The sequence below is a fragment of the Callospermophilus lateralis genome, chromosome 4 (assembly GCF_048772815.1).
Source record: "Callospermophilus lateralis isolate mCalLat2 chromosome 4, mCalLat2.hap1, whole genome shotgun sequence".
In the NCBI taxonomy this organism is placed as follows: Eukaryota; Metazoa; Chordata; class Mammalia; order Rodentia; family Sciuridae; genus Callospermophilus; species Callospermophilus lateralis.
In genome coordinates, this window is record NC_135308.1 from 13,131,878 (window position 1) to 13,159,150 (window position 27,273).

At 43.2% G+C, this 27,273-nt stretch overlaps 1 protein-coding gene and 1 non-coding gene across 2 annotated transcripts; one reads left to right on the forward strand and one right to left on the reverse strand.

The window, feature by feature from the left end:
• Window positions 1-267: 267 nt before the first annotated feature.
• Window positions 268-337, reverse strand: Trnal-caa (transfer RNA leucine (anticodon CAA)). The gene has a single exon. It is a non-coding gene; the product is annotated as a tRNA-Leu (tRNA).
• A 5,243-nt stretch (window positions 338-5,580) lies between these two features.
• Window positions 5,581-27,097, forward strand: LOC143397452 (tumor necrosis factor receptor superfamily member 10A-like). The gene is made up of 9 exons (XM_076853484.2): window positions 5,581-5,893; window positions 14,138-14,231; window positions 16,865-16,975; window positions 18,307-18,418; window positions 19,425-19,708; window positions 20,162-20,193; window positions 20,596-20,757; window positions 23,692-23,767; window positions 24,751-27,097. The coding sequence occupies exons 1-9, from the start codon at window positions 5,765-5,767 to the stop codon at window positions 25,068-25,070; spliced, it is 1,320 nt and encodes a 439-aa protein (XP_076709599.1). The 5' UTR covers window positions 5,581-5,764; the 3' UTR covers window positions 25,071-27,097.
• The last annotated feature ends 176 nt before the right edge of the window (window positions 27,098-27,273 follow it).

A 27,273-nucleotide genomic window follows, 5' to 3' on the forward strand; every position in this document is an offset into this window, starting at 1 on the left:
CAATGTTTGCCTAAATTGATTGGATTTTTTCTGAAACACCATGTAGTTGAGTTTTGTTTGTTTATTTACTCTGAGAATATTCGTCTTTTAAAAGGTGATTTATTTCATTGATGTACTATAATTGTTGATACAGTTAATTGTCTACCATGATTTTTACTGTCTTGTTTCCTTTGATCTTTGTTTTTGATTTTGGGCTTCTATTTTGGCCTTTGTGTGTGTGTGGGTTTTTTTTTTTTTTTTTTTTTTTTGTGTGTGTGTGTGTGTGTGTGGTGCTGCTGGGGATTGAACCCAGGTCCTTGTGCATTTGAGGCAAGCACTTTACCAACTGAGTTATACCCCCAGCTACACATCTTCATGAATAGTAGAAGTAACTTAAAACAGTGTGGTCTCAATTCTTCCCTCTATTCCTTATGACATTGCTATCATTCGTTGCAGTTACCAACAAGTTATGATTACTAGATTAAGTGTTGCTATTATTACTTTGAACAAAACTTTATCTGTTAGACCAAGCAAGAATAAATAAAATAGCCAGGCATGGTGGTGCTCACCTGTAATCCCAGTGACTCAGGAGGCTGAGGCAGGAGGATCCCAAGCCTGAGACCAGCCTCAGCAATTTACCAAGTCCTACAGAGATTCAGCAAGATCCTGTCTCAAAATAAAACCATAGAAAGGGCTTGGGATGTAGCTCAGTGGTAAAGCACCCCTGGGTTCAATGCCCAGTCCACAGTCCCCCCACCCAAAAAACAAAGAATAAGTAAACTAAAGAACTTCATTTGACTTGCACTTATTCCTTCTGTGCTCTTATTTTTCTTTTATAGATCTGAGTTTTTGACTTACGCCATTTTCCTTCTTCTGAAGAAATTTTCAAAAACATTTCTTGCAAGGCAGGTCTACGGGCCACAAATTCTCTGTTGTTTTTTTTTTTTTGTTGTTGTTGTTGTTGTTTTCCCTAAGAGAGTCTTTATTTCTTGTTCACTTCTGTTTCATATTTTTCCTGGATACTGAATTCTATGTTGGTAGATTTTTTTTCTTCTAGACCATCATCCTTTCACTCAGTCTGCCTCCTGCTTGCATACTTTCCTCAATAGAAGCACAATGTTCTTCTTTTCTTTGCTTTATGCAGAAAGATGGTTTTTCTCTCAATTTCCATCCCCCCCACCCCCAGAGGGGAATCTAGCTCAGGGCCTTGTGCATCTCTGTCTTCTTTCAAGATTTATTTTTCTTTGTTTATGTGCAGCTTGAGGAATGTCCACGTGTAGTTTGCGGGGCGGGTTTCCCCTCTTGTTTTCTATTTGCACAATTTCATAGATCTGCAAGCTGGTGTTGATCGTTGATTTTGCTTCTGTTCTGCCACCCACACACACCTTTTTTTCCTTCTGAGGTATCCATTACTCCTTCTAAAATTGTTCCACTGTTCTTTTTTAATATCTATTTTTTAGTTATAGGTGGACACAATAACTTTATTGTATTTTATATGCTGCTGAGGATCAAACCCAGTGCCTCATGTTTGCTAGCCGAGCACTTTACTTCTGAGCCACAACCCCAGCCCTTCCACTGTTCTTTTTTTAAAAAAAATTTTGTTTTAATTAGTTATACATGACAGCAGAATGCACCATGATATATCATACATAAATGGAGTATGATTTCTCATTTTTCTGATTGTACATGATGTACAATCATATACAATAGGATAATGATGTCTGATTCAGTCTACTATGTTCCTACCCCCATATACTTCCCTTCCCTTCACTCCCCTCTACCTAATCTAAAGTAACTCTATTCTTCCCTCAACTCCTTCACTACCACCCTTATTGTGAGTTAGCATCCACAAATCAGAGAAAACATTTGGCCTTTGGATTTTGGGGAATGGCTTATTTCGCTTAGCACGATAGTCTCCATTTGCCTGAAAATGCCATAATTTCATTCTTCTTTAACACTGAGTAATATTCCATTTTTTATGTATACCACATTTTCTTTATCCATTCATCTGTTGCAGGGCACCTAGGTTGGCTCCACGGTTTAGCAATTGTGAGTTGATCTGCTGTAAGCATGGATGTGGCCTCGTCACTGTAATATGCTGATTTTAAGTCCTTTGGGTATAAACTTAAAAATGGGATACCTGGGTCAAATGGTGGTTCCATTTGAGCACGTGAGCGGCAGGCCACTTACCCATAGGCACAGCCCTAGGTGTGAGGCCATGTGTTGCAGTCCTGCGGTTGCTCCACTGCCTGCACCTCGATTTCTTGATACAAGGACTGTTAGCTGAAATTGCTTTGGTGGCTGCCTGTAATCTGCTTAGCTACTGCCTGAGTATGTGTACATGGTAACTGTGCAATAAAATCAGACCTGCTTCCTGCTTGGTCTTTAGAAGTCTTGATTAGCAACTCTGCAGCCACACTGTGCTATCCTCTACCCTGTTCTGTGGATGAGAGAGAGCCCACATGGTGTCTTTACTATTTTTACATAATTTTTGTTGAAAAAATGAACTGGGTAAAGGACCTGAGCTAAGGAGAACTTATGCATGAGGTTTTACGTTCATCTGGCTTGGAAGGCATGTTTATTGTTTGCGTAGCTAAAATTTCTACTGTTGTCTATATCATCTCCCCTGTTGTCTTTGTAAATAAAGTCTGAGAAATTCTCCTGAGTAATTTTTAAATATATTTTTAGTTGTCAATGGACCTTTATTTTATTCATTTATACGTAGTGCTGAGAATTGAACCCAGGGCCTCACACCTACTAGGCAAGCACTCTACCACTGGGCTGCAACCCTAGCCCCTCCTGATTTTCTTCCTTTCTCTTCTCCTCTATTCCTTTTTCCTGATTGTTCTAAGCATGTTTTTTCCTCTGAAGCAAAATACAAGCTCATAGGGATATGGACATCTTAATACACCCAGTCAATATTGCATTTTATTATAACCGTTTTACTGTTTCCCTACAGAAGTGCAAGTTTCTTGGAACAGGTTCTATGTATTTTAACCTTTATAGACATTATGATTGGTACATATTCAATGATCAATAAATTCTTAAAAAAGTATTGTAAGCAAGGGACTAATAAACACTGCCTGCTCTCTTCCTCATCAAATAGGTCTTCCTTCGAGGTAAAGTCTCTCACTTCCAGTGGTTCTTAATGCTGATTCACAAGAGAATCACTCTGAAGGAGTTTTTAAAATATATGTTGGGCCAGGTGAGGTGGCACACACCAGCAACGAGTTCAAAGCTAGCCTCAGCAAGAGCGAGGTGCTAAGCAACTCAGTGTTGTGTTGGGTTCTGCAAAACAAAAACAAACAAACAAACAAAAAAACAGTCAACATGAAGGGAAAATGGACTATTTCAACATATATATGATGTAAAACAGGAACCAAATGGGCATTTTAGATCCTCAAATTCCACTATCTGATATGAAAAATTCACTTGGATGATCATAAGAGAAATTAAACATAGCAGAAGAAAGTGAGCTGGAAGAGAGATTTTTTAAAAAAAATCGAAAGGAGAAAGGAACTGAAAGAAATGAAGGAAAAGTATCTCAGTGACCTACAGAAAAATACGCATTACATGTGGAAATGGAGACCAAGAAGTGGCTAAAAAAGGGGAAGGGTAAAAAAAAAAAAAAAAAAGGCTGATATTTTCTCAAATGCAGTGAAAAACATTAACTCACAGATTTGAGAAACTTGGAAACTCCCTCTCCCCCAAGAAAGATAAACATTAAAAAATATATATTTTATTTTTTAGTTGTGATTGGACACAATACCTTTTGCTTATTTATTTTTATATGGTGCTGAGGATCGAACCTAGGGCCCCGCATGTGCTAGGCAAGCGCTCTACCGCTGAGCCACAACCCCAGCCCTCAAAATAAAACATATGTTTTTAAAAAAAGGACTGGGGATATGCTCAGTGGTAGAGGCCCCCCCTCCCAGGCTCCCGCCAGTTTTAATTCTTGGTCTTGTTAAAAAGAAAGAAAAGGGTGGGGGGGGGAACAACCTTACCAAGTCAAATCTAGCAATATGTATTTACATCATGATATATCACAAGTGAAATTTAGTGGATATAACATTTGAAAGACAAACTCATTGATTATTTTAATGGCATAAGAGAGGAAAACTACGAAATCATCTCAACAGATGCAAAAAAATATCATTTGACCAATTTCTACAACTGTTCATGATGACAATTCTTAACAAACTAGGGATGGAAGGGAATTTAACCTGATAATAAGCATCCTATCTAACCATGATATTGGATGCTTTCCTTCTAAGATTGGAAATAAGACAAGTATGTCTGCTTCAACCACTTTAACATTTAACACTGAAAGTCCTACGCAGGGCAATTAAGCAAGATGAAAAAAGTGTGAAGATTGAGGGAGAAAGAAAACTAAGGCTGTTTTCAGCTACACAGAGTATGGTTGCTTATACACAGAATCCTAAAGAATCTACAAAATAAAACTGGAAATAATATACAAATTTAACAAGATCATAGTATACAAGACCAATGCACAAAAATCAATTGTACTTTTTTTTTTTTTTTTTTTTTTTGCTACTGGGGGTTGAACTCAGGGGCACTTAACCACTGAGCCATATCCCCAGCCCTATTTTGTATTTTGTTTAGAGACAGGGCCTCACCACTACTGAGGCTGACTTTGAACTGGGACCCATCCTCTTGTGTCAGCCTCCCAAGCCACTGAGATTACAGACGTGCAACTGTGCCTGGCCATCAGTTGAACTTGCATGTAGGAGTAAAAACACCAATTTTAAAACTAAAGAATCTAACCCAATTCCACTAACAATACCATTAAATATATTTAAGAATAGCAATTCTACATCACGTACAACCAGAAGAATGAGTGAGAAGTTACACTCCATTTATGTATTGTGTGTCAAAATGCATTCTACTGTCATTATAATTAGAAAAAAAATTTCAAATTAAAAAAAATATATTTGAAAATACACTTAAAAATGATGTGCAAGACTCAATCTTGTAAAATATTTTCACTGAGAGTTTGTAAAACACTGTCAAACTTAAGAAGATAGAAATACATAAGTCTTTGATGAATTATAAGACCCCAAAATGGTTAAATGCTAATTCTTCACATTGATATCTGTATTCAATGCTATCCCAATTTAAAACCCAGCATACTTGGGGCTGGGGCGGTAGCTCAGTGGCAGAGTGCTTGTCTTGCACTATGAGGCACTAGGTTTGATCCTCAACACCACATAAAAATAAATAAAATAAAGGTTTTGTGTTCCTCTACAACCAAAAAAAAATTTTTTTTTAATATTTATTTTTCAGTTTTCGGTGGACACAACATCCTTGTTTGTATGTGGTGCTGAGGCTCGAACCCTGGCTGCACGCATGCCAGGCGAGCCGGCCACCGCTTGAGCCACATCCCCAGCCCACCCCAAAAAGTTTTTTTTAGTTTAAATTAAAAAAAAAAACAACCCAGCATTCTTTTTTTAAATTGAAGATTTTATTCTATATAAAATTCATATGGAAATACAGACTTTTTTGGATGGAACAGTGTAAAGACTTCACAGCCTGACTCCTCGGGCGGAGCTTGGGGGCGTGGAAAAGCGTCGCGAGACTCCTGAGCGACGAACCTTCCAGCAGTTGCCCGAAGTGCCTAGAAGAGCGCGGAGGCGGGACCGAAGGCAGGTGGCAGCGCGCGCAGCTAGACGGGGTGACATTTCCATGTGGACGAAAACCGCGGAAGATTCTGCCGCCAACTCTCAATCGTAGCCAAGGGACGGAGCCCAAGAGTCCCCCTAATACCATGGTCCACAGGGGGAGCGCGCTAGCCGGCCCCGGGGCCCCGGGAGTGCGCGCCCCCGGCCCCAGCCGCGCCCTGGAAGCCACACCTGGACTCCGGGTCAGGACCTTGACTTTCGTCTGTGTGCTGTGGGTGAGTTCCGGCTTCGGTTCTCGGAGGACACGTGCGCCCGAGGGGCAGGAGGCCTGGGGGTCCTGGCGGGGGTGCCAGGCCCCGGTCGCTGGTCGCCTGGCATGCCCGGGCAGAACGCGCCCGGGGCGGCGGCGGGAAAGGGAAAGTCCGGGTCCCGGGCCCACAGGACCGACCCGGGCCCGGGGGAGGAGAGGCGGTGCCCCGCGCGCCTCTCCACGGGTTGGGGACACTTTGGGGGCATTTCAAAATGGACACGGCGAGTTCCACCTGGAAGGCAGCCAGGGACTTTTTTGCTTTTCCTTCACGCAAGTCCCTCCTCGTGCGCCACCTTCCCACCGCGCTTCCGATCGGGTGAGCGAAGCCCTGCGGGGTCCCGCGGGGCCCAGGGACTTCGCCTGGCCTGCCTCTCCTCACTGGGGGAGGACGGCCCAAGGCAGGATACCAAGTTACAAAGTTACGACTTGAAGCCTATTGGGGGACCGTGATTTCCTGCGAAGGAGGGAAAGGCGGGCGGGGGCGGGGACGGGGTGACGGGGTTGAGGGTGGTGCTTTCTAGGTTGCTGGAAGCTCCTGCTAATTATACTTTTCCAGGTTACTTGTATGTTAGGGGGGAAAAGCTCAAAACTTAAAAAACAAAACAAAACAAAAAACCCACTTGTATTATTCCGTTTTCCATTGCTTCATCAAATACTTAGGACTGGTTCATATAGAAAGAAGTTTATTTATTTAGCTCACTCTTGTGGAAGTTCAAGCACACAGCCCCAGCTCCTGTGAAGGTCCTACTGATTGGTGGCTTTAGGGCGGGAGAGGGAGAGATCACCGAACAAGACAGGAACACTGAGAAAGTATTGGGGTCAGGATCATGTGTTTATATCAACCACCTCCTGGGCACTAAGAACTACCTTGATTCTTTCCTGGACAAGGCGGCAATGACCTAATATCATCCCACTAGGCCCCGCCTCTGGCCCCACCCACTCTTACCACCACCATCCAGGGGACATCCTCAACCAAATCTAAACCATAGCAATAACCTTGCAAGTATCATGGCGTTTTTAATGTTTTCATTTAACAAATTCACTCCTAATCCAGGAAATAGCATTTTGTCACCATCTCAGAATAATTAGGAGATTTATTTTTTGAATATCAGTTTATATTAGGTGGGGTCCACATTTTTTGTTTTTGTTTTTTAAGCAACAGACACTTATTGTGGGATCCACATTTAATGCTTCTCCATGGCTGGCTTATTTTTGTCAGGTCAGTGTGTATCCAGCTGAATGTAGACATCAGGGCCAAAAGTCTGAATTTGATGGTTTCGAAAATGTGAGACAGGCCTTCTGGCATCCCAAACAGCCCTCTCATCCTTCCATAAGTCAGTCTTTCTTCCATCAGGTAGAGCTTTTTACAATTATGAAGCTAATACTAAATTACAAGAGATGTTTTATATGCGTACCTGCATTTTTTTTAACAACAGGTTAGTATTTTACACGTGAACCATGGATTATCTTAATCTTCTATCCTATAGGTAGCTGTTCAGATTACATCTTGGTTTTGTTTTTGCTAATTCGAGCAGTATTGTAGTAAACGCCCTGGTATGTACCACAGGTACATAGATCCATGTGCGCCATCTACTTGGGTAACTCCTTAGGAATGGAATTCTTGGGCCAACTGGTTAATAACTTTAGAATTTGTTCAGATATTGCTATATTCCCCTTCAAAAGAAGGTTCTACCAATTTGTTACTCACACCTAGAATATATAAACTTTCCTCTGTCCCTACACCCTTGCCACACTGGATATAGAAACATTAACTCTTTGCTAATCTAAAAGGTAAAAAGTGATACGCCACAGCTCGAGGGGATTTTCCAGGGTAGTAAATGAGCAGGAGACCCCAGATGAGGCAGCAAGAGAGCCCGGAATTCCAGGACCTTGCCCTGAACTGCCAGAGGGATTTCATCAGAGGAGGTCTGGCACAGAGCTTGGTTCTGAGGTCGGGTCCTCACCCTGTAAATGCTGGGATTGTCCATTGCCTGTGCCTGGACCTTCCACATAGGTCCCTCTTGATCAAAGTAGGAATTGGGAAGTTTTGGCATCTCACAGGCCCACACACTGGGTAGTGTTAAGAGTACTGCAGTCAAAGGCCAGAGATGGTGGGCTGCTCTTCCTCTGCAGGCCTGTGACCTGAGTGTGGTCCTAACTTTCTCTTGTGTCAGATGGTAAGAACACAAGTCCACTACAGCCATCTGTGAGCTGCAGTGACCTGGGTCACTGCATGAACTTGTGGGAGGACAGGTCACTTCCTCAGGGATAGTGTCGGCACTTTGGAGCTGAATGGCCACAGGGCACATATTGTCCACCTGTCAGTGGCTGTACCTGCTCGCACTGATACCTTGATGTTGGCTCTCTGAGCCAAGGCAGGAATTTCTGAACGACAGCGTGGACAATTTATGGCGACCTCCTATCTGTGGTTCCTCAGCAGAGGCTGCAGAGCTTGCAAGATCCCCTCCCTGTGCTGCAGCCTGGAGCTGGTGCTTGGGTAGCTGAGACCACCTCTGTACTCAGTGGTGTGTCCTGGGTGGTGGTGGAGGTGCAGTTCTCCCAGCAAGTAGATGGTGAGCTCCATTCTTGGGACAGCCTGGACATGGGGGCAGGGTGAGGATCAGACTCTTTGTGAGTCATTTTTCATGGAAGCCCATTGAAAGATATGATTCTGGAAACCTAAATGACTAATAATGCCCAAGAGGCCCAACCCCCCTCATCTGGCCTCCTCTAAAGAGGCTTGGATGCCTGGTGAGACCTGTTGTGGTATTCTTGGGCTGAGGTTGTGGCTTAATTAAAATCAACATTGTGTGTGATAAAGACTGCAAACCAGAATATGTAAACACGCACTTGCCGTGTGCCAGGCTTTGTCCTCAGCACCTTTACATATGTTAACATATCTAACTCTCATAACACCCAGATTGCGTGGGAACCCTTGCCATCCTCATTTCACCTGAGCAGCTTGAAACAGCAAAGGTCATTTGGTGAGGAGAGAGCAGGGGTGGCTGAGCCTCAGCTGCAGCCCCACCATTGATTGAGTCCATAGTCCTGCTGACATGTCCCCAGGGGTATATTCGGTGGCCATCTAGGAAGCCCACACTCAACTGCACAGGGTCCCTCTTATTTCAAGAAAGAGAAACATGTCTAAAGGAGGGAAGGGGCTTCTCCAGAACCATGGAGCTATTCCATGTCTGGCTCTGGGCTATGAGCCAGATGGCTCAGTACGTCATCCAGGGGTGTTTTTCTACAAAATACCAAACAAGCCAACAAACTTAGGAAGCAGACTTTGGACCACAGGAAGACCTTGACAAGAAGTCATAAGCTGAAGTTAGAACTGTTCAGCTTCAGACAAACAGGGTGCTTTCGAGGGGAAATGGCGTTAATGAGTCAGGAAATGGAGCCTAAGGTGACTCAGCACCAGAAGCAAGCTCCCCACCCTGCCCGACCCACACCCTGACATAAACATGCAAGACCCACATCTATGGACTGACTCATCCATCCCCTAATCAAATCTCTAGCCACACTTTCAGTCTGTCACCATCAGAGGCAGCCACAAACCAAAGAGCTGCCACAGTACTACTTTTCACTCCTCTCCCCCATGACTTTGATTTTTCTTTGTATGACCCAGTGTCCCTCAGATGGTATTGTCACTTTTACTGGAGCAGCCCCGGTAGGCTCCTTTTGCCTTAGTTGACTTTGAGGTTATTAGGTCTGTGTCTCAGCTACCTGTGAACCAGAGGAGTCCTGAGAAAAGGAGGTGCCAGTTCGTGTCATTGGCACTCCAGTTTCTTGCACAGTGTGGTCCTCAGACTCTCACTCAATGAATGAATAACCTGGATCCCAGGTTCTCAGTCAAATGCTGAGAATCTGCCCAGGTTCCAAGGCCCCAGGAGTCAGTTGTCAAGTTTTTGCTTGATATTACCAGAGTTGGGGGGCGGGGAGCACCATTTGTGGTGTTAAGAACATCAGCCAGGCACAGTAGCGCATGCCTATAATCCCAGTGGCTTGGGAGGCTGATGCAGAAGGATCGTGAATTCAAAGCCAGCCTCAGCAATGTAGCCAGACTCCGTCTCAAAATTAAAAATAAAAAGGGCTGGGGATGTTGCTCAGTGGTTAAGCACCCATGGATTCAATAATCCCAAGTGTAAAAAAAAAAGAACAATTCATTGAAGTCATGATAATAGTAAATTCACATGTGCTAATAATAGATCTTTAAAATCTGTGAAGGGAAAATGTCTGCAAGATTAAAGGCAGATCATATCAGCCGTTTCTCAGGAATTTATAGAATTAGCAGATGAAAATGTGATAAATAATAACAAATCTGAACATTATCAACCACTTGATATATAGCATACAAAATATCCACTGAAAATTCATTCTTTTTTTCTTGTTTTTATTGGTACATTAAAATTACACATAGTTGTAGGATTCATTGGGACATACCTGTATATCTTTTTTGAACTAATAAGGAAGTAACAAGAGGAAATTAATGGGGGCTGGATCTCAGTGGCAAAGTGCTCACCTAGCACATGAGAGGCCCTGGGTTTGATCCTCAGCCCCACATAAAAATAAATAAATAAAATAAATGTATTGTGTCCATCTACAACTAAATAAGTAAATACACACACACACACATATATACATTTGTATATAGTAAATATATACATACATATATATGTGTATATACATATGTATACATATATATAATAAGTTAATATATATAATAAGTTATATATATAATAAGTTAATGAAATGAAACATGAACAATAAAAGGTAGTGACAAACCAGAAGCTGGATCCCTGGAATGATGAAAAAACTAATAAAATGGGCTGGGGATGTGGCTCAAGTGGTACGGCACTCGCCTGGCATGTGCGGGGTGCTCGGTTTGATCCTCAACACCACATAAAAATTTAAAAAAAAATAAAGATATTAAAAAATACTTCAGTGTTTGTAAGTAGTTATAAACTGTAATGTATGTATTTATAAATTTAAATAATTATATATTTTAAAAATTAATAAAATAAAATTAATACAATTCAGAATTAAAAAACAAGCCAGGCATGTTAGTGTCGAGTACCTGTAATGCCAGCTGCTCGGGAAGTTAACTCAGAAGGATCACTTGAGCCCAGGAGTTTGAGACCACCTGGGTAACATAGCAAGACCCTGTCTGAAGGAAAGAAAGAAAAACAACAGCAAGGAGCATAAAATACTAATATCAAGAATTAATGATGGGATATTACAAACTCTGCCACCATTAAAAGGAAAAAACTGAGAGCTTATGAATTACTGACAATAAATCCAACAAGTTGGATGATATGGAAAAATTCCTAGAAAAATACACTTCACAAAATAGCCACAAGATGTAAAGATAATCTGAATTATCTTATACCTGTTTATGAATTGAAATTAATTATTTAAAAGCTGAAAATAATGAAAATTGGGGCTGATGATCATTTCACTGGTAATTCTGTAAATATTATGGAAAAAAACCCTATATGAACATGTAAATTGTTTGATAAAACTTAACACACATTCATAATAAAAAATTCTCATATTTAGAACAAAGGGGAACTTCCTCAATTTGATGTATTGCACATATTATAAGCTACAGCTTTTTGTGAAAACTAAACACAAAGCTAGCAAAGGTAGTATAATATAATAAAAATTAGAGCAGATTTTTAAAAAAAAAATAAAGAGTAGAAAACAGTGAAGAAAAATCAGTGAAACCAAAATTTGGTTATTTAAAAAGATCTGCAAGTGATGCTTGGCACACACTTGTAATCCCAGTGACTCTGGAGGCTGGGGCAGGAAGATCTCAAGTTTGAGGCCAACTTTAGCAACTTAGTGAGACCCTGTCTCAAAATAAAAAAGTTAAAAGGTTGGGGACATGGCTCAGTGATAGAGCACCCCTGGGTTCAATCCCCAGAACATCTACTACTATACTAGTAATAATAATAAATAAATTAAATTAAATAAGAAGATTCACAAAATGGACAAAACTTTAAGACCTAAGTAACCAAAATCATAAATGAAAATGAGAAATATAGCTGAATTTTCAGAAATCAATAGGACTTAGAGAGAATGCTCTGAGTAGGTGTACTTCAACATATTAGATCACACAGAGAAAAATGGATAAATTCTTGGAAACACACCAAGACTGAATTGTGAAGAACTAGAGGTTTTCAACAGAATTACAGCTAGTGAGGAGATTCAATCAGGGAGCCAATGCCTTCCAACAAAGAAAATCTCAGGACCAGGTGGCTTCCCTAGTGAATTCTACCAAACATTTAAATAAGCACTATGAATCCTCTTCAAATTCTTCCAAGAAGTTTGTGGAGAGGAGGAAATCCTTCCCAGTTCATTTTAGAACAAAATTACAAGCTTCAAACTAATTGATTTCCAAAAATTTTACAAAGCTACGGTTCTCAGAACATTGAAGTACTAACGTAAAGAAGAGACAGACCAATGGGATAGAATAGAGAGCTCAGAAATAAACCCTCCGACATTTGGTCACATGATTCTCAACAAGGGTGCCAAGATCAACAGATGATGGAAAGGACAGTCTTTTCATGAAATATTGCCTTTTACCTTACACCATAGATGAAAGTCAACTCAAAGTTGATTAAGGACCTAAATGTAAGAGCTAAGATTATAAAACTTTTGGAAGAAAACAAGGGAAAAGCTTCACTACATTGGACTTGACAATGATTTTTTTAAAGTATAACATCAAAAACACGGACAACAAGTAAAACTTGATAAATTGGACTACATTAAAAAAAAAAAAAAAAAAAAAAAAAAAAAAAAACTTCTTTGCCTCAAAGAAAAAGGACACATTTGATGGAGAAAAACAACTACAGAATGGGAGAAATGAGATAAAAGGTCAATATCCAGAGTTTGTTTTATAAAAAACACCTGTAACGAAGCAATAAAATAAACGAAGAGTACAATTCAAAAATAAGCAAAAAGTATGAATAAGAAATTTATCCAAAGAAAATATACAAATATCCAACAAGTACGCAAATAGATGTTTAATACCACGAATTGTTAGGGAAATACAAATTGAAACCACAAAGAGATGGTCTGTCAAAACATGAATAACAGATTTTGGTGAGGATGTGGAGAAATTGGAACTTTTGTGCCCTTTTGGCAAATATATAAAGTGATGCAGACACTATGAAAAACAGGAGGACAGTTTCTTGAATAATTAAAGATAGGACTGCCATGTGATTAGCAATTCCACTTCTGGGTATAGATCCAAAAGAATTGTTTGATTTGGTTTTTGCAAAGCTAGGAATCAAACCCAGAGCCTCAAACATGCCAGGCAAATGCTCTACCATTCAGCCACATCCCCAGCCCTTAGCAAAAGGATTGAAAATAGTTTTAAGGAGTTTTTGTACTTGTTATGTCTATGAGTTTTATTCACAATAGCCAGAGGGTAGGATCAACCCACTTATCCATTAATAGATGGGTGGATAAACAAAATGCATATATACAGAAAGGAAATTTTAGTGTATGGTACAATATGAGTGGACCATGAGGATATTTTGCTAAGTGATATAAGCCAGTCATGAAAAAATAAATTCAGTATGATTCCACTTATATGAGGTACCTAGATTACTCAAATTCACAGAAACTGAGTAGAATGGTGGTTGCCAGGGTGGAGGGGTGGGGAATGGGCAATGGTTCCATAGACACATACTTTCCATTTATCAAAATGAAAGAAGTTCTGGATATTGGTTACACAAAAGTTTGAATGTGTCTAGCACGAATAACTGTACACTTAAATGATTAAGATGGTAAATTTTATCTTATGTTTATATGACTACAATTTTTAAAAAGTGTATTTGTGTCCATGAGAGAGACCAAGAGGGAGACAAAAAATTCCCATTAAGTCAATAGAGTAGAGGTTACAATTTCTGATGGAGGGAATGTGATTTTATTCTTGTAAAAACTTTCCTGTACTTTTCCATATCTGCGTAAACAGTGTTTTTTAATAAGTGAAAGAATAAAGGGGTTTTTCAAGTGTGTATCACTTGTCTAGCCCTAAGAGGCATAGATATAATCAAATGGCTGAGAGTTTTATAACTGGGAGGAAGATCCAAATTGTGTGTAGTTTTGGAAGCTGGGGTGGAGGGAGGAATGTGAGATGGATCTTATGATGGGTGAAATCTGGAAGCCACTTATGCTAGTTCCTGCTTTGTCCCCATAGGTCCTACTTGAGCCAGCCACTGGTGCTAGAGCTTATTCACCAGATGACCTGAGGAAAATGGAGTTGAGACTTTCAGAAGGATGGTGTCCTGCAGGTACATTCTAAGATTGAACTGTAATTTTTTTTTTTTTTTTTTGTAACAGGGACTGAACCCAGCAGCACTTAAGCACTAAGCTGCATCACCAGCCCTTTTTATCTTTTATTTTGAAACAGGATCTTGCTAAGTTGTTTAGGTATTTATTGATCCTTTGCCGCATCCAGGATTATGAAGATTTTATCCCCAGGTTTTCTGCTTGTTTAGTTTAGTAGGCTTTGCTCTTACATTTAGATATTTTATTCACTCTGAGATAATTACCGTATGTAGTGCCAGGTAAGGATTCAACTTCTTCCTCTTGTATGTGGCTATTCCAGATGCAGTTGTCCCAGCACAATTTTTTTTTTTTAAAGACTGTTCTTTCCCATTGAACGGTCTTGGCATCCTTGTTGAAAATCAGTTCAATGTGAATGTGTGAGTTTATTCTTGGATTCTCAGTTCTTTTCCATTTGTTTGTGTCTATCCTTTTGCCAGTACCAACTTGTAGTGTGTTTTAAAATCAAAGTGTGATTCTTCCTACTCTGCTTTCCTTTTCCAGGATTATTTTGGCTATACTGGGTTCCTTGAGATTCCATATGAATTTTGGAATCACCTTCACAATCTCTATAAAGAAGTCAGCTGACTTTCTATAGGGATTGCGCTGAGTCTGTAGCCCAGTTTGGAGAGTATTGTCATCTTAACTTTGTTATTAAGTCTTTCAATCCATGAACATGGTATGTTTTCCCATTTATTTTAGATCTTCTTTAATTTCTCAGCAATTTTTTTTTATTTTTTAGACAATAAACTTTGCATTTATTTTATTAAATTAATTCCTAACTACTTAATATTTGTTGATACTATTGTAATGGAATTTTTCTTAGTCTTATTGGGATTGTCCATATTGTGAGCATACAACAATACAGTAAATTTTTTGTGTATTGATCTTGTGTTTTATAACCTTGATGAACTTACATATGTTTAAGGTTCTTTCCATCCATTCTTTAGGGTTTTCTGCCTATAAGATGATGTCATTAGTAAACACGGCTTTTATTTCCTTTTCAATCTGGGTGACATTTATTTCTTTTTCTTGCCTAATTGCCCTGATGAGAACCACTAGCACAGTGTTGAATAATCAAGTGGCAAGAATAGATAGCTTTGGGGTGTGGCTGCCTTCCCAACTGGTTTGCTAGCTGAAGTCTAAGGGCCTGGCTTTTTGAAACCTCTTCCCTGCCTTTGTTTTTGTGTCTTGCTGCTTGAAAGGTCTTCTCCGTTTCCCTCCCTTCCTGGGGATCTGATGCACTCCTATCAGTCTCCAGGGTCCTGTGGTTAGCCACCCACAATGCCAGGCTGGTTCCCGGACTTTGGTAACCGAGCAGCCGGGTGCTTGTCCGGGGAAGTTTTATTCCATCGACTGAAGATTCTCCTCTCTGGCCCCGACTGGCATCTTCCTCCCGGTTACCACTCGGATCTCCTGTCAAGGTCACAGTCTTCCCTTTCACCCATTGGCACTGCCTGAACTCTGAGTCTGCTGTCATCAACCTCCTTTTCCTCAGATTCTTTCTGCTCATCTTCATCCTTTGTTGCCGCCTTGGCAGTGATCGCTGAGCCGCTGTCCTACAGTCGCAGGGCAGCCACGCTCCTTGTCGCTCACACCGCAGGAGGTGTGCCCGCCTGGCTTCTATGGCGGTGGCCTCAGCCCCCTGGGCCCCAGTGTGTGGGACAGTGTGTGGGACGGGCGGCTGCCCTGCGTGCTGCTGGCTCCGGGCACCGTCAGACCGCGAACACGAGCTGCTGCCTGTCGCCGCGACACAGACACAGTTGGCCACCTGCTGCAGCGTAGTGGAGCCTAAGGATCCAGGTGGTAGCAGAAGCTGGCCAAGCACTCGCTGGGTTGTCCACCTCTTCCTTGAGTTGGTTTCAGTAGTTTGTTTTTCTAACAAGTTGTCCCAAAGTTACCCAATTTGGGATGTACCGGGGTTTACAGCATACTCAGTACTTTTTTCAGATTCTCATATTTTCAGTCTCCTCCCTTTAGTGCCCTTGTCAACTATGTTCAGAGAACCATCTTTTGATCGCATTAATTTCTTTCTTCCCTTACTGGCTGGTGGACTGGGGATCGAACTCAGGGCCGCACACCTGTTAGGCAGGCGCTCTGCTGCTGAGTGCATCCCAGCCCTGGTCTGATTGATGTTCTCCATTGTTTTTCTCGTCTCTATTTAGTGCATTTCTGCTCTATCTGTATTATTTCCCTGCCTTCTCACTTTCTTCACCTTTATTGTGCTTCCTTTTTCAGTATCATCTTAAAGTGGAATACTAGGTGATCCCTATGATGTGACCAAAACAAAACAAAAAAAAACCTAGATTTTGAAGGCTTGGTATTTAAAAAAATAATAAACTATCTCACTATTATATACTGATTATAATTCATTGGACTTTATACTTTTTACTGTGGATACTCTGAGTCAGGATTTCTTGTGTGCTTTGTATTGGGCTTCTGTGGGGTGCTGGGCTAAGTTGTATAGTGGGTACAGAAAGGATGAGCTGAGCCAGATCAGGTAGAGTGGCTGACCCTGTTTAGAGTCTCCTGTTGGAGAGGGAATTCCTCTCACCACTGCCAGCTGCATTGAAATTCATTCACGGGCTTTTCTCTCCAGGCTATTACCGGACTGAGACTGGGGCTTGCGAGATGTGCCAAGAGGGTGTGGACTACACCAACCATTCCAACAACCTCTCTTCCTGCATCCCCTGCAGCGTCTGTAGAAATGGTACACAGCAAGCGGGCCCAGGGAGGGTGGTGGGCTGGGACTTGGATTCCACGTGGACTCAGAAACCTCAATTCCAGCCCAACTTGGTCTTCTTTCTGCCCTGCCCCATGATCATCTTTGATTCAGTGAAACACAATTTTTTAAAAATGGAAATTTAACATATAATGCCGCTTTAGAAGGTAGTCATTTAAAACAGCAATAGGGAGGAGTAGGAGATTAATCTTCCCCCTGTGGAGGGGCTCCTTTACCCCCTCAAAAGCATTTTGGGGCAGTTGCTACTGCTGACACTGTCCCTTGATTTGTAAACTTGGCAAACACTTGCTGAACATCTGCCCTGGGACAGGACAGGTACAGAGTGCACTGGGCTGGCTATGAGAGGACATTTCCCTGGAGGTGTCCTAAGAGGACTGAGCAGGTGACTCCAGCTACAATAAAGATAAGGACACTGGACTCCATAGACCAGGGCACATTTGAAAAGGATGTTGAAGGACAGATTCAAGGATTCTAAGTGGTAGATGGAGAACATCTCTCCATCCAGAGGTCCAGAACTGAAGGTTAGAGAACCTCATGCATTCAGGAGAAACGCCTGATTCAGTTCTGGGTCTGCTCCGAGTCTCCTGTCCTCTGCTCGGGATTTGGGGGTCCACTGACAGATTTCAAGTCACCACCTGCTTTGTTTTTGACCAAGATCCTTCTGAACATACAGGGAAGGGCAGAGGAGGAATGGAAGTCAGAGATGCAGGACAGAGTGGAGTGGAGAGAAGGGAGCCTCTCTGAGCCTCCCCTCTGCCCTGTAGTCAGCCTCCGGCTGTGAGGGATCATGCTATGTTCTGTCCCACCCTCAGGCTCCTTCACTTCTTCTCAGTGTGGATTACTTTCTCTTCTCATGAGTTAGACCCTTCCTGACCTCAGTCCTCTCATATGGTAACCTTCCACATAAACTCCAACACACATTCTGGTCTCCATTTCTTGGATCTACTGAAACGTTTAGGTCTGTAGCCCAAGAACATAAGTGACTGAGGGAAAAGGTTGGATTGTGTCCTGGTCCTGAGCCAGGTTCTCCATCCTGTGCTCTGACTTCCTGGCAGGGGCACGATGCTCCAGCCTCCACATTCCAAGGCCCCTTTCTTGCACCTGACCTTGGGATCTAAAATTTGATGCATTAAATAATAAACTGTATTCTTCTATGTGACTCCAAATACAGGTGACAGCATCTTTATGCCTGGTACTCTGTTGCTGCAGGACCAGGCTGACTGGGGGGGTGTTCATGTGGAGAAGGATGGAGGAGTACCCCGGGAAATTCATCCCCAAAGCTCTTCCTTGATTTCCAGATAAAGAACAGAAGAGTCCGTGCACCACCACCAGAGATGCAGAGTGCCAGTGTAAACCAGGCACCTTCCAGGATCAAAACTCCCCTGAGTTCTGCCGAACGTGCTCGGACCGGTGAGATACTGGAGCTGGGAGCTCCCAGCAGCTCAAGGGAAGCCGTAGAAGACCTGACTATTTTAGTACCTCTTTCTCTTCCGGCCCTACGGAGCCCCCCAACCCCTCAGGTGTCCCTTGGGAGTTTCCTGAGCCTTCAGTGTCCCTTTCTGGTCCTTCTGCACGTCCTCCCACCTGCGCTCGCAGTGGTCCCTTCCCACCCATCCTTTTCTCCCAGGACTTGTTCACTGGCCACAGGAGGCCATGACTTAGGGCCCATGGTCCTTTTGAGGACCCCAGGATATGCTTGAATTCTTTTTGGAAACAGAAGAATGGGTAGAATTCAGCCAGGCTTCTATTCAATTATATCCCAAGTCAGTAACAAAAATATCATTTTCAATCAATTTTTGTGCAGCAGAAGCCCATGAAGACAAAAGCTCCCACAGCCCAGAAGAGGCATGTTAAGGTGGTGTGTCTGGTGCCCTCGAGGCTCCCAAGAAGGCCCAAGCCACTTCTGCCAGCCTCACCCTAGACTCCTGGCCCTTCAGTAACACATCTTATTCTATTTGGGGCTCTCTGGGCCGATAGTTAATTTACTCTTCTCTCATGCTGGGTGTTTGCTATGCTTGGTAAGAAGGTCAGACAGGAAGGTCCGAGGAAGCTTAGTTGTGTTAAAAGTTAGCAGGAGGCTAGGCTCAGCTGTGGTTGCCTGGGCTCCTGCCATTGCCCCAGAGTGAGATCCCACCTTGCTCAGTAGCCAGGCCACGCAGCAGCACCCAGCAGAGAAGGCCCCTAAGGCTGCACCTCCACTCAGAGCTGGGATTCAGAGGGATGGAAAGGTATGTGCTCAGGTCCTTCCCCAGACTTAGGGGAGAGTTAGGGGTTGGGGGTCCCTGGAGATACAAGGAGCCTGTCCTTTCTTTAACACCTTCTCAGGGACACTAGGCAGAGAGGGTGGCTCCCTCCTTCATGCTGTCTGGCCAGCCTTCCCTCACATCTTCCTGTTGTTTCCTCTGTCTGCACCCAGCTGCCATGGTGAGATGGTGGAGGAGAGTCCCTGTGTCCCCTGGAGTGACCGCAAATGTGTCCACAAAGAATCAGGTACCAAGGCCATCAGGGAAACCCCGGCTTCTGCAGAGCCAGTGACAGCCAACGTCAGCATTACTGCTTATGTCCATCCCTCCTTAGTCCTTGCAGTATATATCGTGCTGCCCCTTCTGGCTGTGGCTTCTGTAATTTTTCTGCTTTGGATTGCGTGGTGGTGTTTAAGGAAGAAGAAGATATTCAATTGTATAAAGAACATCTTTCCAAGTAAGTGTTGGCTGGGGGTGGGCATGCGAGCACCCTGCCCCCCATCCTGCTCCGTTCCCACACACAGAAATGCCCTCCCCAAATCCCAAAGCCGCTTATCCTCCCAGCCTGGCTGTTTGTTCCCTGTCATCTCTCACCTCATGGCACCTCATGATCACCAGGATCCCACAAGTCCCTGTCTAGGGGCTGACCGTCACCTCATCTCTCAGCCTGGTCCAGGTGGCAGTGCCCACAGGCAGAAGTGTGATCTCTTTGACTAGGAACAAGTTAGGGTGACAAGTGGTCAGGGACTAGACAGCTGTGGGCAGGGCAGAGCCAGGCAGACTGTGAACATGTCTCCCCATTTCTCCCCTGTGCTGTGTCTAGGTCCCCAGCCCAGACCGCCCAGCACTGCCCTCAGGGAGGTGGGTGAGGCCCCTGCCCATGTGCTAAGAGTATCCCTTTCTCTTCCAGGCTGTGGACAAGACTCTCAGCACATGGACACAGTGAGTGGTCTCCCCTGTTCTTGGAGTCACTGAGCAGCACAGCCTGGGAAGGGTCATCCCTGTTTGTCCTGTGATGCTGCCCTTGCTCTCTAAAGTGGCCTGGAACTCTGGGCCAACTGTCAGGGGCAAACGGCCATTGTGAGCTCCCTCTAGGCCTGTGAACCATACTACTACCCTGTCCTTCCTGCTGCTTGGGAGACACCCTCTCCCATGACCTTGCCCCTGGGGGTGGGGTCACTTAGGACTTGTCATTCTCCTTGGCACAACCCTAGGACCTTGGTGCCAGCAACAGATCATGGATGTCTGAGCCTGTGCCCACCTGGGGTGACCCCACTGAGAGGGGGTGAGGACCTGGTAGGGAGTCCTAGGTGTGGGCTCCTGAGTGGTCTTTGTCTTCCCAAGGTCTCTATTCCAAGACAGCTTGAAGCTCAGGACAATGACCACAATGAGATCCTAGCCAGCACGAACTCACCATCCACCCTGGACTCTGAGCAGCAAAGGAATGGACAACAGCTGGTGACACGTGTCACTGAAGAGTTCCCAGAGGAGGAAACAAGTCTGCTGGTGAGTGAGGACAGGCTGTGCCAGGCTGTAGATGGGGAGAGTGGGTGTCATCCTGAGGGGAAGTGGAGACGGAGGGAGGAAAGGGGCTGTCTAGGTGGGGCTGCACCTGGTTCACGAGGTGACTGAGCCACTCTGGAACACTCTGCTTCATCTGGCTCTCTGTCATGCTCAGGCTGCATCCCCAGAGCCTGGAGCCTACAGGCACAGATTGGGCACTGTGGTGTGGGTTGAGGATCGAACCAGGGCTGAGTACTTGTCACCAAGTACTTATTTTTTTAGTTGTAGATGGACACAATATCTTTATTTTTATTTATTTATTTTTTATGTGGTGCTGAGGATCGAACGCAGGGTCCCATGCATGCAAGGCAAGTGCTGAGCTACAGCCCCAGCCCCCGTTTTGGTTATTTTTGATGCACCAACAGCGTTTTGTCCTAGGATCTTTGTAAGAAGATGTATTCCCCCGCCCGTACATTTTTTCCCATGTGGATAATAGAGTCCTAATTTCTTATCCTTTCATTTGGTGTGATATTTTCATGTATAGACGTTTTCATTTATAACTAGTGAAATTGCTAGATACATTAACTTTGTTTTTGCTCATCAGCTTAAGAAGTTTAGGGGATTGAACCCAGGGCCTTGTGCATGCAAGGCAAGCACTCTACCAACTGAGCTATATCCCCAGCCCTTTGCTCAACATAAGAAGAAACCCTCCCATTTCCTGGGAAGAAATATTTTTTTCAAGGATTTCCTTTTTGTACATTACAGTATAATCCAAGTGGAGTTTCTCTTGCAGTACCATAAGAAGTGTCTCTAATAAAACACAAAATTGGGCTGGGGCTATGGCTCAGTGGTCGAGTGCCCCTGAGTTCAGTCCCCCATACCAAAACAAAAGAAAACAAAACAACCTAAAAAGGTCAATAATCCCTCCAACTTGATTAAATACCTTGATATTTTTAGAAAGATGTAAATACATATTCAAAGTGAGAAAATTTAAACAGTATAGAAAGGATCTCAACAAATAAGAGCTTCTTTCATTTCCCCCAGGCCCCAAGATAACTATGAGAGATAATTCCTTGTGATTCTTTCTCCAAGTCTTTATGCGTAAGTTTATCGACATTTATTGAAAGATCACATATTATATGCAATATTCTTTCACACATTGAAATTTTTTGTTTTAATAATAAACAAAATAACTTTTTCTTTTTTTTTTTAAACTTAAAATTTGTCCCAGATAAAATTAGAATTCATTCATAAGATCTTCTCTATATCAAAAATAATTGGATTTTTTTTTTCCTGATGCTGAGGATGGAACTCTGGGCCTCACACATGCTAGACAAAGGCTTTTAACCACTGAACTGCATCCTCAGCCCCTAATTGGAATTTCTATTCCAATTTACCTTAAATATGAAAATTTAATCTAGGATGAATTGAAATTTTGTCAGTATTCAATATTTTTTCTTATCGAAAAAGTCAGCATTTCAAGACAAGTGTTTTTCTTCCAGTTAAATTCAGATCTGTCTTTTTCTACAAATAAATCATTTCTATTTCTTGACAGTGCTGCTTTCTTCGTACTTAAGTGTTTTATAAACTTTATAAATTGGATCTTTTCGTGGTGTTTTCTAATGTATTGTTTCACTACATTTTTAGCCACTCATTCTGAGTTCTGTTGCTCTTTCAATCCCTTTTAAACTTTAGGGTTTTTTGCATATTCAAACATATATAAACAGTGATTCATTTTCCTTCTCCATTCCGAGACTCCTGCTTTGCGTTTCTGTCTTTCCGCCTGCTGTGGAGCCAGAACTGTTGAGCACAGTGGGCAGCAATGCCGGGAAGGGCGAGGGAGCTTGCCTAGAAGCCCTGGGTTCCATCCCCAGCACAATTACAAAAAAGAGTGAGAAAAATACGTCAGGGGGGAGGAAGGGAGGAAAACTGCTTAGCAAAGCACCTGTTGCGTCTCAAGTGCCACCTCTGTGAATGACATTGGCTCATTTCATAGAGAAATGCGTCTTTGGATTCCTCAGAACTGGTGTTCAGTCTTACCAAGTGCTTGCCAGCCTTTGTGGTGATTGTGTCATGCTTTCATTTCCTTCTTTTGACTATTGATATGAGACATTGTTATTGATCAGAACACCTTCACATTCTTGAAACCAACCATGACTTTGGATGGCAGTGCCTTCATATACAGGCTTCTACTGAGTCTCATAAAAATTCTGTAAGAGCCACGTGTGGTGGGGCTCACCTGTCATTCCAACCACTCGGAAGGCTGAGACAGGAGGATCACAAGTTTGAGGCCAACCTGGGCAGTGATACCCTGTCTCAAAGTAAAAACTAAAAAGGGCTGAGGACATAGTGCACTGGTAGAATGACCCTGGGTTCAATCCTCAGTACCAAAAGAAAAGAAAAGAAAAAATTTTAAAAAGGGCTGGGGATGCGGGGCTGGGGATGTGGCTCAAGCAGTATCACGCTTGCCTGGCATGCATGCGGCCCGGGTTCGATCCTCAGCACCACATACAAACAAAGATGTTGTGTCTGCCGAAAACTAAAAAATAAATATTAAAAAATTCTGTCATTCTCTCTCTTTAAAAAAAGGGGGGGGGGTGCTGGGGATGCTTGAGATGCTGGATTCAGTCCCCAGTACTGCAAAAATAAGAGAATAAAAGGTCTCTGAGAAGGCCACTTCCTCCTGTGGAGGTGGGAGGGAATGGACCAGAAGAGGAAGCTCTGGGTGGGGGAGCGAGCATTCCCTCTTGGTGGAGTGATGCTTGGAATGGAACACTTCAGGTGAGCATGCACACAGCCTGTGCGCGGCTCCAGGGGGCAAGTTTATTGCCAATCTCCACAGAGACCTGGAAGGGATAAGGGAGGTGTCCCAGGTCTCCAGGCTGGCTGGTTGTCAGAGGTCCCTGACTGTGACAGGGCATCTCCCCTTTGTTCCAGAGACCTGCAGAAACAGAGAGGTCTCCGATGAGAAGGAGGCCACTGGTTCCAGTAGAGGGAACTGACACCATTGAGAGTAAGTATTTCATGTGAGATGATGAACAGGCGTCTGGGGAACAGGAACAGGGTTTTAACTGCTGTCCCTGTGGCTGGTAGGGCTTCCCCAGGGCTGTTGATGCTGGATGCAGGGGGTTCTATGCTGTTGTCACTGGGCTTTAGGAACCACCAATCCCCTTCTCACTCTGCTTCTCCCATGGGGGCCCACCTGGTCCCTCCCATCATTTGCATCTTTCTATACCCGCCCACCATCCTCCCTCCTTGCTTGTAGTTCATCATCCCCCAGGTCCTCCTGAAGGCTATTGCACTGTCCCCAGAGGCTGTTGCACACCTGACCTGTGGCCAGGCCCTGTTTGGGCCGTAGTGTAAACTACAACCTGGATTTCAAAGACTGAATGACGATTATATGATGGAATGATAAAATTTTATAAATATCGAATTAAGTACAATGTCTTATCAAAATGAATTTCATTTATTTCCTTTTACTTCTTAAAAGAGGCTATTAGAAAACATCAGCTCCTGTCCCTTCCATTTCTCAGGCCGTGCTGGGCCATGCATTTCACACAAGTCTCGTTTAATCCATCACAGCCCCGTGAGCTGGGTGCAGCTGATTGGTTTACAGGTTCATGTGTTCCTTGAGTCTGTTTGCCTCCATCCAGCATTGCCCAGTGGCAGTGTGGGAGTCAGGCAGAAGCCCTGCACCGCTAGGCCCTGCTCCTTCCATAGAGGCAGATGTGGCTACTCTGGCCCATATCACACGTCACTTTCCTACTGCATAACTGCGCACCCACTTATAGCAGTATTCTCTGCTCTCCCCCAGTGTGTTGGGTGCAGTGGGGCCCAGGCAGTATTCATGGAAGCAGGTAGGGATGTTGGAACAACAGGTTCCTAGGCTTAGAGAGCTCATTAGTTTCCACATTTGAGTTCTAGACCTGATTTAGGATCCTCTGCCCTTGGTGAACTGCTTCTAATGCACGTGTCCTCCATGTTTCTCCTATCTAGCCATTCGGCAGTTCTTCAGTTGCCATCAGAACGTTGTACCCTATAAATCCTGGGATAAACTCATGCGGATGCTGGGCCTTACAGACAATGAAATTCTTGTGATCAAAGATGGAATACAGAACCTGGAAGATTGCTTGTATGAGATGATGCTAAAATGGCTCAACAAAATGGGGCAAAGTGCCTCCATCAACACCGTGCTGGATGCCTTGGAAACAATTGGGGAGAGAAATGCAAGGGAGAAAATCGAGGACTACATGGTGAATTCTGGAAAATATATCTATCAGGAAGATGGAGCAGATCCTGCAAGGTCACTTCTTTAGAAAGGCAAATGTTCCCTCCTTTGTCTTTTCTCTCTTCAAAAAAAAAAACCACTTGAACCCAAGAAAGTAGGAAATAACCAAATTCCACATGACAAGATCTGGAGCGCTTTCTTAATTCTTGTGCATTTGAAGAATGAAACCCATAGACTAAGATGAGTGTGTATAACAGAAAGATTTATTGAAGCACAGGAAGGGACCTCCTGCAGTACAAGAGGGGCCCTAATAGTAGGCTTTCTCCTGCTGAGTGTGCTAGTCTATGGGTTTATATAGTACTTGGTTTGCTGCTATAGGACTTGAAAACTACTAAAGCCATTGCTAATTCTTGAGTTCCAACTTTCATTCAAGTCTGCCCCACTTCCAGCCTAGTGTGGGGCTGCAGCAGGTGTCTGTACTGTGCCCAGGCCTGGCCTCTGAAGGATGACAGGTCGGTGTGCCTTGGCTTGCCTGGGTACTGGCTTTCTGTCCTGCCTATGGGGGCTACTCCATGGGCCGCAGGCAGCGCTTGCCAACCGTGCTCAGACACACTTGGCTGTTCCACATCTGCTCCTCGGCTGGGACCAGTAGGCTGGCTGCATATAGGTTGGCAGCTGGGGGAGAGCCATTAAGACGTACGGCCCTTTTTTTTTTTTTTTTTTTTTTAAAGTGGCACTTTTTTATTCTAATACATCTTAATTTTTCCTTGTAACTATGTTTACATTAACTTGTTTCTGTCATTATTTTTGTGTTTTTGTAATTTTGTATGTTATAATGTAAGTGTTTGGCAAGAATTCTTCTTCCTAATATGCACTTTGATTTAATGACTCTTCAGTGTTTAACTCAGTCTTCTAAACTTATAAACTTATTTATTTTCTGTTGGTGTTGGGGGATCACTCAGGGCCTTGCACATGCTAGTCAAGAGCTCTACCACTGATCATCTCCAAACTTTAAATATGACACTTCTGTAAGTGTGTGAATAGTTCTTTTATTTACAGAAGATGTAGCAAGGTCTTGGGGAGAACTATATTCTTCTGAAATTCTGACCTGGGCAGGGACCTTTGTTCCCTCCTCTATTGTTGGAAAGAGGGGTGGGAGATGGGTTAGATCAGAGGTGGTTCATGTTATTGAACTCTTGAGACCTCTCTGAACCTGGGGAAGAGGACAGGGAACCTGTCCTTGATGTCTGCCTTGGTCTCAGAAAGGAACAATAGGCAGCACTCTTGAATGTGAAGTATTTGCTTACTAGACTACATGGTACCTCTTACTTGTGAATCTGAGCCCCAGAGCTGCATTTTGGGGTACAGAGTTGTACTTGAGAACCCAAGCCCTCTATATGCACAGAGGGCTTCTGGATATGACATTCAACTCAGAAACACAGATTCTTAAATTCTGATATAGAAAGACCTAAAATGGCTTTGGGCATTTTGTCCTGGCTTTCTCCTCTATATTTAATTCCTCATTAACTATTGGAGACTACCTTCCAGCAAAACCTTCTCCAGAGCATTCCAGTCACAGAAGGACAATTTCATGGAGATGGTAGTTCTCATCTCAAGGCATTGAATGTTTTCCCATTTCAGGGCTAGTATGACTGGCCAGAGCTATAGGCACATTAAGGATGTGGCCTCTGCAGGAGGATTGCAAGTCCAAAGCCAGCCTCAGCCAAAGGGAGGTGCTAAGCACCTCAGTGAGACCCTGTCTCTAAAAATACAAAATAGGGCTGGGGATGTGGCTCAGTTGTTGAGTGCCCCTGAGTTCAATCCCGGGTACCCTCACCCCAAAAAAGGGATAAGATGTGGCCTCAGAGTCCTCAAAGAACTAGAAATGGAACCACCATTTGACCCAGTTATCTGACTCCTTGGTTTATACCCAAAGGACTTAAAAATCAGTGTACTACAGTGACATGGCCACATCAGTGTTTATAAGTAGCTCAATTCACAATAGCTAAGCTATGGAACCAACCTAGCTGACCTTCAACAGATGAATGGCTAAAGAAAGTGTACATATGTATGTATGTATATATATATATGTGTGTGTGTATATATATATATATATATATATATATATATATATATACACACACACACACACACAATGGAATATTACTCAGCCACAAAAGAACAAAATTATGGCATTTGCCAGTAAATGGATGGAACTGGAGACTACCATGCTAAGTGAAATAATCCAATCCCCCAAAACCAAAGGCCAAATGTTATGCAGATGGTAACTC

Coding starts and splice junctions, on each gene's coding strand:
- LOC143397452 (XM_076853484.2), top strand. CDS start 5,765: ATGGTCCACAGGGGGAGCGCGCTAGCCGGCCCCGGGGCCCCGGGAGTG. Junction 5,894..14,137: donor CTTTCGTCTGTGTGCTGTGG/GTGAGTTCCGGC, acceptor TTGTCCCCATAG/GTCCTACTTGAGCCAGCCAC. Junction 18,419..19,424: donor TGCCGAACGTGCTCGGACCG/GTGAGATACTGG, acceptor GTCTGCACCCAG/CTGCCATGGTGAGATGGTGG.